At 53.7% G+C, this 11,756-nt stretch overlaps 1 protein-coding gene across 3 annotated transcripts in view; it reads right to left on the bottom strand.

Annotated features, from left to right (window-relative positions):
* The window catches only part of SH3PXD2A (SH3 and PX domains 2A), a 259,572-nt gene that overhangs the window by 89,310 nt on the left and 158,506 nt on the right, over positions 1-11,756 (bottom strand). For 2 of the 3 annotated variants that reach the window (XM_023206561.2, XM_023206560.2), the window contains exon 6: positions 7,670-7,698. In XM_023206561.2, coding sequence (XP_023062329.1) covers positions 7,670-7,698 — 29 coding nt within the window. Of the gene's footprint in view, positions 1-7,669; positions 7,699-7,953; positions 8,103-8,223; positions 8,248-11,756 lie in introns of those variants that run through there. The other variant, XM_023206564.2, reaches the window with a different exon arrangement.

Below are 11,756 nucleotides of genomic sequence, written 5' to 3'. Positions count from 1 at the left end.
AAAAAAAAAAAAAAAAAAAGAGTATTCTGTGTCTGGCTGACCTGGGGCAAGTTCCTTAACTTCACTTTCCTGGTCTATAAAACTGGGACAAGACCACCTACCCAAGACCACCTACCCGGGTTGCTGCAGGGAGGCTCCTGGCAATGATGAGACAGTGCATGCCCCACCTTCCTCCTGTCTGATTGAGGAGTCACTCCTGAGAAAGGGCAAAAGCCGAAACCAGCGCTCTCTCCTGTTTGAGATGAACCCCTCCGGTGCAGCCTCCTATTCATAGTAAAAGCTGCTTCATCCTTAGTGCTTCCTCTGGGCCAGGCACGGTGCTGGAGCTATCACTTCAGGAACTTTCATTCAATTCTCAACACAGTGAAAAAAAACCTGATTATCCCCATTTTACAGGCGAATAAATGAGGCACAGAGAAGGACTTGATCAAGATCACACAGCGAGCAGAGCCAGGACAGGAAGCTGGGCATTCTGGCTCCAGAGTCTGCACTTTTAACTCAACAGAATACTTAGTAATGGCTGAGTCTACGCCCTGTTGTCTCCTCCTGGGGTTCACAAAATGGAAATAAATGTCTCAACTCAAAGACCAGCTTCTCCCCTTCTTTCTTAATCTATCAATAATTAAAACGGCAATAACAACAAATGGCAGAGCTGGGGTTCAAACCCTGTCTGCCTGTTGCCAAAACCTAAACTCTCAACCCCAAGCAACACTGCTTCTCTGCAGTGAAACTACATTAATGCTGATCTCACAAACTCAGCCAATAATATAGTTTCATGATCACTGAGATAGAGGTGGGGCTGAGTTACTACTTTTCCGAGGAGAAGAATAAAGTAAACAGGATTTCATGAGGAACATCAGCACTTGCCTAAGAGAACAAGCTTGCAGCAACACTCTTGAGCAACCTCACTGCATGTAAACGAGCTGGAGCTTCCACAGGGCTCCTGGGATGGATGAACCATCAGGCTCTCCTGACTACAGCCCCAGGGCCCTGACCTGACCATCCTGGAGGCTCCGTGGCCACCTGCGCCCCCTAGTGGCACACCTCAGAACTTCCCGGCTAGGCACCCTGGCGAAATGCAGCTTCCTAGAGAAGTGGGTGAGAGGCATGAGATCTTTGCAGGTCTCAAGAGAACCCCTTGCTCTGGGGAGTCTGCTCCAGCCCCGCTGGGGCTCCTGGAGCAGTGCCCACCTTGGGGAAGCAACAACAGCTAACAACAACGGGCCCTTCCTACTGCCAGGCACAGCACAAAACCCCTCAAAGGGCATCACCTCGAACCCTTTGCACCTTGGGGCAGGCCAGGTCGCTGCTACTATAACAACCCCATTTGACAGGTACGATGGTCAGGTGGTACGCATCAACCTGGCTAGGCTACTGTCCCCAGTTATGCAATCACACATGAATTTAGGTGTTGCTGGGGAACTTGTTTTTTTTTTTTTTTTTTTTTTTGAGACGGAGTCTTGCTCTGTTGCCCAGGCTGGAGTGCAATGGCATGATCTCAGCTCACTGCAACCTCCACCTCCTGGGTTCAAGCAATTCTCCCTGCCTCAGACTCCCCAGTAGCTGGGATTACAGGCACCTGCCACCACGCCCAGCTAATTTTTTGTATTTTTAGTAGAGACGGGGTTTCACCATGTTGGCCAGGCTGGTCTCAAACTCCCGACCTCAGATGATCCACCTGCCTTGGCCCCCCAAAGTGCTGGGATTACAGGCATGAGCCACTGTGCCCGGCCGGGAACGTATTTTTACAGTTATTAAAGACCATGATTGGATGACTTTAAGGAAATTATCTAAAACACTCTGGGTGGGCCTGAGTTGATAGTTGAAAGGCCTTCAGCAGGGTAGAGGTTTCACTGAAGACATTTCATCTGTGGACAGCAGCTCCAGCCTGGGCCTGGGGGTCCAGCCTGCCCCCTTTCATGGCCTGCCCTGTGGATTTCAGACTCACCTAGTCGGCCCCCACAATTGTGTAAGCTAGTTCCTTACACTACATTGCTTAATATATACCTCCCACTCGTTCTGTTCCTCTAGTTGAACCCTGGCTGATACAACAGAGTAGGTGAGATAACCTGTTCTCAGAGGGAAGGGATTTGCCCAAGATCACATGACTGGCAAGTTGTCGGCCTGAGAGTAGGACCCCAGCAACCTGATGCAGGTGCTTCCCAGCTTCCACACAAACTCTCCCTCGAGGTCCACATCCATCATCAGAGTCTGGCCAACACCCTCAGCGCCTTGCCCTGTCCACTGCTGCCGGAGGCCCCATCCTATCTCACCTGGCTAGCCGCCCCCTGCGACCTTGCACATCATAACCCATTCTGCCTAGTCAATCCCCATCATTCTATGATTGAAGCCAGATCATGTCCCTGTCTCTACTTAGAACCCTTCAGTGAATTTTTATCGCACTCAATGCAAGTCAAAATCCTTAGAATGTCCAGCTATATCTCTGCTCTCACCTCCTTCTACTTTACCCTCCACTATTCTTCATCCCAGCCACAGGCTTTCCTACTGCGTCCTGAGCAGCCAGCACATGCTGTCCCCACGGCCTTTGCAGTTGCTGTGCCCTTGGCCGGGACTGCTCTTCCCCAGGTAACCATGTTGCTCTCTCACTTCCCTCCATCTAATAGTACATTCTCCTATATAGCTCATCACCCATAGCAGACTGCAAACTTCTCTAGGGTAGAAAGACACGTTGCTATAGCTTCAACGCCTTTAACAGTGCTTGGCATAGTTGATGCTCAGTTAGGTCAGTCTCCAAACAAGCCACACTTAGTCCTATCCCTCTACCTTTGTGTATGTGCTCCCTCTGGATTACCAAAGCCTCCCATTCTCTGCTCCCAAACCAGAAAAATGTCTCCTCTTTAAAGGCAATGATTCCCAATTTGAAGCCACAATGACCTTTCTTTCCTGACCCTGCACAAGGTTCACTCATTCATGCATGCTTTCTTCCATCCACCCACCCATTCAAAAAGTACCAGCGGACCCTGGTGCTGGTGCAAGCCCTGTAGCCAAGGCCCTTGCTCTCAAGGTGGTGGGAGACAGAGAAGAAGCAAGCAAACACACAGGATCACTAGTGTGTGGGAAGTGATGAGGAGGAAAGAAGAGGGGTGATCTGCCAGGGCAGCTGGACAGTGCAGGATCAGGCAGCTTCGCTGAGAAGGTGACAGTTTTAAGCAGAAATCTTAAGAAAGAGCCAGCCATGTGAAAGATCAGGGAAGAACATTCCAGGCAAGAGGGAAGAGCAAGTACAAAGGCCACATAGAAGAATGTGTTTGATGCGTTTAAGGAGCGGAAGGTGACTGGTGTGGCTGAGCAGAGTGTGATGGGTGGGGATGAAAGGGGTAAAGCCCAGGTCAGGAAGGCAGCCAGGGGCCAAGTCACGCAAGCTCTGTGAGCCAGGGTAGGGAATTAGTTCTGGGTGGGATGGAGTCCCTGGGGGAATTTAAGCAGGAAAGTATGTTATTTTCTTTTTCTTTCTTTCCCTTCTTCCCTCCCTCCCTCCTTCCTTCCTATTTATTTATTTAGAGATAGGGTCTCTCTCTGTTGCCCAGGCTGTAGTGCAGCGGCACAATCATGCCTCACTGCAACTTCAAACTTCTAGGTTCAAGCGATCCTCCCACCTCAGCCACTTGGGTAGCTGGGACTACAGGCGTGCACCACCACATCCGGCTCATTTTTTATTTTTTGGTAGAGAGAGGATCTTGCTTTGTTGCCCAGGCTGGTCTCAAACTCCTAGGCTCAAGTGATCTTCTTGCCTTGGCCTCCCAAAGTGTTGGGATTACAGAGGTGGGCCACTGTACCCAGCTGATGAATATTTTTTAAGAGCTCACTCTTGCTGTGGTGTGGAGAATGTCAGATAGAGGGTCTAATAGAGAAGCAGGGAGGCCAGGTAGGAAGGTGGGGTCTTCGTGGAGAGACGAAGGGGGCTTCTAATACGTGTGATGGTGGTGGAGGTGGAGAGACAGGTGGTTCTGCAGCTCGAGTTGGCAGGTAAAAGAAAGGGAAGAGTCGAGAATGACTTCTCGGCTGGGCGCGGTAGCTCACACCTGTCATCCCAGCATTTTGGGAGGCTGAGATGGGTAGATCACTTGAGGTCAGGAGTTTGAGACCAGCCTGGTCAACATGGTGAAACCTTGTCTCTACTAAAACTCCAAACATTAGCCAGGTGTGGTGGTGGGTGCCTGTAATCCTGGCTACTCAGGAAGCTGAGGCAGGAGAACCACCTGAACTCGGGAGGCGGAGGTTGCAGTGAGCTGTCATGCCACTGCACTCCAGCCTGGGCAACAGAGGAGAATCTGTCTCAAAAAACCAGAACCAAAAAGGAATGACTTCTGGCTGTTGGGCTTGAGCAACAGGGTGAATGGTGACAGTTCCTGAGATGAGGAAGATGCTGGAAGGAGCAGGTTCAATGGAGTGAAGAAAGATGCAGATAAATCTGAGGCCAAACTGTCCTTCAGTTTTCAAGGTCACCAGCCTTGCTTCCTCCAGAAAGTACCTGAGAACTTTCTTCTACTGTTGACTCCACCATCCCTAAACCTTGCCTCAAGTCTAAGCTCTATGCTCACTAAGAGATTTGCAGTGAACCCCAGAATGGCATCCATTTCCTCTGTGCAAACGTCCCTGGCTGGAGTGACCCTGGCAAGCTTCGTGGGGTTCATTATAGAGCAGGACAGAGCCCTAAACATGGACTCCAATCCCCAGTTTGCCAAGGACTGTGTGTGGGCATTCACCCCATCGGAGCCTCAGCTTCTCATTTGCAAAATGGGAATCCCACCACCCATCGTGTACTGTGGTTCTCATAAGCAAATGAGGAAGTGTGTAAATTTCCTAGCACATAGTAGATGCTCATTCAACAACAGCATCTAGCACTTCTGTGGAGCTTTCTAGATGGCAGGCAGTGTTCTAAGCATGCTTACATATATTAGCTTATCTAATCTTCATTATAACCATATGAGGTGTGTATGAGTCAGGGTTCTCCACTGAAACAGAACCAACAGGAGGTGCATACAGAGCTTGAAGACAGAGGGAGATTTATTTTAGGAATTGGCTTATGTGATTGTGGAGGTTTGAGAGTCCAAAATGTGATGGGGGAGACTGGCAGGCGAGACTAAGGGAAGAGCTGCAGCTGAGTCCAAAGGCGGCTACTGGCAGAACTCCTCCTTGCTGCGGGCGGGTGTGTGTGTGTGTCAGTCTTTGTTCTATTAAGAGGCCTTCAACCAATTGGATGAGGCTAGCCTGCATTACGGAGAGTAATCTGCTTTACTCAAAATCTACTGATTTATTTAAATGTGAATCTCATCTAGAAAACACCTTTGCAGAAACATCTAGAATAATGCTTGACCAAATATGTGGGCACTGTGGCCCAGCCAAGTTGACACATAATAAACCATCACAAAGTGGGTATGAATATTATCCCAAATGTACAGAAGAGGTAATGGGCACAGAGAGGCTAAGACATCTACCCAAGGTCACAGAGGAGAGAAGCCAGACTCTCAACTCCAGCTGTCTGGCTTCAGAGCTGGCATTTTCAACCACAACACTAAGTGGCCATTATCATAAGCACACCAATGTAAATTAAATTTCTCCATCCATCCTTTTCCTGGCCTCAAAGTGAAAGGCAGAGAAACTGGGGGTTGGCTTTCCTTGGGGGAGGCAGCCTGGGTGTGGCCCTGCATTGCTTAGGAAGCAGCACAGAAGCCGAGCCTCAGAGATTGTGGCAGCAGACCTGAGAGGTTATTTGGTCCAGCTCTTGCCTTATAAAAGGGGAAAATGAGGCCCAGCGTAGAGAAGGAATTTGCCCAAGGTCACATAGGGAGAAAAGTGGCAATGGAGCCAGGACTAGGTCCCAGGCCTTCAGAAAGTGCTGCTGCTGCTGAGAACTGATACTTCTATAGTAGTTATTCAGTGCCAGGACTATTCCACATTAACATCCTTCATCCTCTATGTGTGAGGTAGATACCATTAGCATCTCTGTTTTAAAGAAAATGAGGAAACTGAGGCACAGAGGGGTTGTGAAACTTGCCTAAGGTCACACAGAGCCAGAATTTGAGTCCAGGTTCAACCACGGACACTATACCTCTGAGGCCCAGGGCACGCTTCTTGTTGGGGAGGTGACAGAACACAATCCCCATTTTGCCCCTCCTTCCATTCTCCCACCTGAGGCCTGCCTGAAGTGACAGTAGAGGAATGCTCTTCCCCAGCCTCACCCTGCAGTTCACAGGAGGAAATGGCCTTTTGCACCAGTGGGCATGCCTGCCTGAGACACCGCAGACCCAGGTGATAGGCAAGTGCACAAACACCTCATCCCACAGCTAGACACATCCCAAACTGGTACACAAATACGAGCACAGACTCCAACCCATAACCAGATATGTCCCAACCACACACACACTCCCAGCCTATGCACCCAAACAAGTAAACACACCCTCACAGCACACAACTCTCATGACTCACACATGTACACAGAACCCCACAGCCACACATACCCCCAACACATAAACCAGGACACAACTTTCCCCGTCCCAATAGGCACGTGAGTAAGCACTTGTACACACAGAAACATACATATCATACAGTTCCAACTACCCCACTGTACATCCATCCGCCACACAGGGGTACTCCCCTCAACCTATCCACAGGCCAAGGCACCTGGGCACAGGAGCCATTCACAGGAGCCATGCGTTACCTCCTACATCCCCAAGGGCCAGACCCCAGGATGACTGTCCAGGTACAGCCACCCTATCAATACGGCCAATCCACTTGCCCACATGGATCGCTGCAGCAATCTGTCCCCGCCCCCGCTTCAGCACACACACACAGCCCTAACTTCTAGGGACCACTCTCCCCCAGTTAACTACAGCCCGCCCACATCCAGGCATCTGTCATTTGGGGAGCCCAGCCTCCCCCTTCCAGAGAGAATCCTGCTCTACCCTCAGCCCACAGCTCCGAGGGCTGGCCCGCCTCTCTCCCTGCCTCCACCCCTTTCTGAACTCCAGGCGGGCCCTGGCACCTGTCAGGCCAATGTGGGGGACGGGAAAGGGGTTGGGGGATCGGGTCAGCCCCTCCCAAGTGCGTCTCAGCTGCCAAAACGCAGAGCCCCCACCTCGCAGCGAGGAAACGCTCAGAGTTGGGGGAGGGAGGAAGGTCCGTGGTGCAGGTGCTAAAACTCAAGTCACTCAAGGACGACCCTTTTCAGTCCCGGATCTCAATCTCACCTTCTCGCAGGAAAGCCCCGCGTCTCTATTAACCCTTCCATCACGCTGCACCGGAGGGACCGGAGAAGTCTTAGCACTGCGCAGCAGTGGCTGCTGCAGCCCGGGGGTGAAGGACCCGGCTGCCCACGGTGCGGGGGCTTAGCCCCTTCACGAGCCACCCACGCACTCCCCATGCACCCACCCCCACTTCCACTGGGGACAGCGAGGTAGCGGGAGCCCGAGCGACTCGGTGGGAGGCGAACGAGGGTTCTAGGACCAAAGGTCTCAGGGGCCATAGACTGAGGAGGAGCAAGTGAAGCGAATACCCCTGGCCCCGCAGGACCGCAGGACCCCGGGGCTGGCGTGCAAGGACAACCCCGCCCGCTCCCCGCCCCCAAGAAGTCCTCTGCAGGATCGGAGGGGCGCGTGCACGGACCGGGAAGGAAGGCTGAAGGGAAAATGCCGGGAGGCTCCCTTACCTGATTTCCTCTTGGAACTGCCATAGTCCCTGAAAAAGAAGCAACAACAGATAGACATGGTTAGGGCCGGGCGCGGGCGCGGGGGCGCCCTCGGGCTGGCTGCGGTCTGTCCCCGGTGCCGCTGCTCATGTGATGCCCGCGGCCGGCGAGCCGCGCGCTCCGCAGCCGCACGCACTGCGCGCCGCGCCCGCCCGCCCGCGGGCCCCGTGCCAGCCCGGCCCCCGGGCGCGATTAGCCCGCTCCGCTCCGCCCCGCCCCAGCCCGCCCCGCTAACGGGGGCTCACCTTCCCTCAGCCTCGGCGGGCGGGGGAGGGCAAGGCAGGTTCTCCTCACTTCCCAAACTGGGAAACTGAGGATCCGGGATGGCGCTCGCCGGAACCCGGGCCCTACCCGGCGCTGGGAGCCCGCTCATCCCGCCACCGGAGCGGTTCACCTCCCAATTCTTTGCATGGCTTGCCCTAGGGATGCAAAGAATTGGGAGGTGAACCCAGCCCACTCAGTCCGTAAGTCACTACTGAAATGTCACCTCCTCAACGTGTCTTCCTCAACACCACCCGCCAGGTAATCACAGATTTGTGTGACCTTTTGATTAAAGTCTGCCCCTGTCCTAGACCCGAGACTCGCTGGGGGCCACTGTGGCTGCGTCCTCTCACTGCACGCCCCGAGGCTGGCAGAGGCCATGGATAAGGCCCTTCTCAAAGGCTACAGCTGGGGAGTCGGGATGGGGAGTGGGGAGTGGGGAGTCGGGGAACAGAGGATACTGCAAGGTTAACTGGGAGGCCAGGAACGGAAGTTGAGCTTCTGAGGGAGTGCGTTCAAATGCCGTCAGAGAAACTAACTGCTGTGACCTTAGGCACCGAACCCTCCTAACTTCCGTTTACCTGCCCTGCCCTCCAGCAAAGAGTCCAGACTCAAGGATGGGCAGATTTCCCAAATCCTGCCCTTGCTCCTGCCTTCCTTATCTCCCCCACTCCTCCCGCCCCGCTCCATTCACCAATCCACAGGGGACTGGGAAAGGTGAGCTGGCTCCCTTAACCTGAGCCTCACATGCCCCTAAGGGCTGAAGGTTCTGTTCAGTGCTCAGGGAACAGCAGCGGGGCTGGCTGGGGCTCTCTCTGGAGTCCAAAGGAAATGCCTTCCATTTTCCCCGGGGGCCAAAGAAAATGCCAATTGCTGCCCATCTTTGGTCGAAGCAAACTAGCCCTCCAGTCTGCCACTGGAAAGGCGGAGGGGGGGGGGGGGTGGGGGGGGTGCAGTGGAAAGGGGTTCTCTTGGAGGAAGAGGCAGCAGGCTCCCAGGGAAAGGAGCAGAGTCATCCTCATGGAGGCTCCCCAAGATTCCGATCCAGGAGGTCTAGGGGTGGCCTCCAAGATTGGAGTGTTTATTCATCTTCAGGGTGATTTGCCTGCACAGCCAGGAGTGCGGAGCTCCCCCTCTGCTAGGCATCGACCTTTCCCAAAATTGAGACTCAGAACCCACTTAATCAGAATGCTGGGGGCGAGGCCCGGGAATCTGCATTTCTGACTGTCTCCCCTTCTTTCCCCATCTTGTTTGAGAACCCTCTTCGTATTCCATGTCTCCTTCAGTCCTCTCATCCACGCTAAGAGGAAGGTCCTATCATCTTAATCCATTTTATAGATTAGGAAACAGGTTCAGCCACTGCCCAAGGTTGCCCATCTGGGGAAGAGCTGTGGTTTATAAGCCCGCTGGAAGGAATACAAACTGCAGCGTGGATGGGGCGGAGGAGAGTCTGGGAAACTGTTGGCTTGGAAAGGAACGACAGAAAGGTGGGGAGCTTCCATTTGCCCCCTCCCCGGCTCCCGCCAGTCAGTCCAGGGAAGGCCTTAACAAAGGCATGCCTGCCCCCCTTGCAGAAGGGAGAGTCGGCAGAGACTGAATCCTAGCTGTGCCCCCAAAAAGCTCAACCGTGCAGAGAATTCCAGAGAGGAGGAGAAGAGTATTAGATGGTAGCTGCATCCTACCCAGAAGACTTTCCACTCCCAAGAAGGAAATTAGCTGTTGACACCTTTTCACTGAGGGCTACTGGGGAAGGGCAGGGAGTGGAGGGCACTGAGGAGCTGCCCTCTGCTGTCCCACAATTTTCCTGCTGGTCCTGGCAGGAGAAGCCCAGGACCGATGGCCCGCTGACCATCCCCCTGGCTGCCAGTAGCCCGGGCAGGGGTGGCCGCCTCACAGGGATGGCTACCTTCTCCAGCTCTGAGCAGCTTCAGGCTACCCAGGCCATTCCCATGAGACAGGGAGTTTGAGACCAGCCTAGGCAACATAGTGAGACCCCCCATCTCTACCAAAAATAAATTAGCAGGCATGGTAGCAAGCACTTGTACTTCCAGCTACAAGGGAGGCTGAGGTGGGAGGATTGCTTGAAGCCCAGGAGGTCAAGGTTGCAGTGGGCTGTGGTGGCACCACTGCACTCCAGCCTGAGTGACAGAGTGAGACTCTGTCCCAAAAAGAAGAAGAAGAAAAAAAAAAAGAGTGGGAAAGAAACTAAACTCACATGCATTGAGGGCCTCCTTTGTGCCAGGCCCTGGCTGCTGATTCTCAGCCTGCCATTCAATGGAATCATGTAGAAAGTGGTTAAAATTCAGATGCAGGGCCCCACCCCAACCTACTGCATGGTCTGCATCTCCAACAAACTCCCCTGAGGATTCTGAGGCTGCTCCAGTGTTGCATAATCTCCATCAGGCCTCCAGCCACCCCTAAGAAACATTTATGCTCAGTCAGAACAATGTGCTGAAGGAGCCTCTAGGAAAAAAATCTCCTGGTCTGCCTGTTCTTCAGCCAGAGTTCAGAGTCCTCCCCACCGAGGACTTCTGGGTCCCTCCCTGCAGGGGGTGTGAACTCTCCTCTTGCAGGTGAGAAGAGCAAAGCTTAGAGAAGCCAGACAACTTCCTCAAGGATACAGTGAGTGGGTGAGGCCGGGACTGGGGACCAGAAAACCCAGGCCTTGCTCTGAGGCTCAAGACAAATGCCCAATCACCACCCCCTCCTGGAGTAGTGGGTGCAGGAGTAGAAGACAGAGCCCAGGGGGCCTGATCAGCACACGGGGTTAATGGGGTAGAAGCTGAGGTCCTGGCAGTGGAGGTCGCCAGGCTGTGACTGAATGGTGGGAATGAAGAGGAATCCTGAATCCTGCAGGGTGTCTGGCCTCCTGCCTGAGCAGGTGCTGCCCTAATAGGAAACCTTTTGGAAGTTTCTGGTTGGGCATCCTTTAGCAATGCCATTTTATATTTTTAGCTGCTGAATAGGGTGATAAGCAGCTTAGGTATCCAATGGCTGGGACTCCCCCATCCCTCACATACGAGGGCAAGAGGCAAAGGCAGGGATCCCCCTCCACGCCACGACCACCTCCCACTGCCCTACAACCAGTCCCAGCCTGGCAGGACAGAAGGGCCCTCTGCTGGGGCTCAGTTCCCTAACAACTCAAGAACCCCTCCACCTCCCATCAGTCCCCTTCTCCAGTCCATACCCCCTCCTTGCTCCAATTCTTGCCCTGAGCTGGTGCTGACAGCCCCCACCCTGCCGGTGACTCCACTCCTGGTAGGTCACAGTCTAGCCTGCTTCCGACTTGCTGCTGAATCACTATCGGTCAGGGAGCCACAGGAAGAAGGGGAGGGGAGGAAGGGCGGGTCTAGCATCTCCCTCTAGCGTTGCCAGAGGCTAATGTGATTGAAAAGGCCTCCCAAGCTGTGTCCTGAAACAGCTCCCATCAGACCACTCAGCCATTCATTCTCTGCAGCTGGTCCAGGGGTGACTCAGACCCCGGGTACAGTGACCCACAGTCCCAGGAGAACAGGGACATGGGACTTTCAGGGCTCAAACTGGAGAAACTGGGATGGGTGATCTCCTGTGGTCTACAGATCTGGCCTGGCTGGGAAAGAGGGGTGGAGTTCCTTCACCCAGCACTCCATCCCTTCCCATCTAAACAAGGACTCCTGCAGCTTCCACTCCCACCCCGCCCCAACTGCAGGTGATACGGTTCATCTCTTGGCCCCTCTCCGTAGGATGATGCAATCTGTGTCTGGATGAGGGGGGTTCTGGAGACAGAGGCTTCCAGTTCAAATCCCTG

The sequence above is a fragment of the Piliocolobus tephrosceles genome, chromosome 9, assembly GCF_002776525.5.
Source record: "Piliocolobus tephrosceles isolate RC106 chromosome 9, ASM277652v3, whole genome shotgun sequence".
Lineage (NCBI taxonomy): Eukaryota > Metazoa > Chordata > Mammalia > Primates > Cercopithecidae > Piliocolobus > Piliocolobus tephrosceles.
Note: the sequence above shows the minus strand (reverse complement) of the source record. Positions and strands in the feature narration are given on the sequence as shown.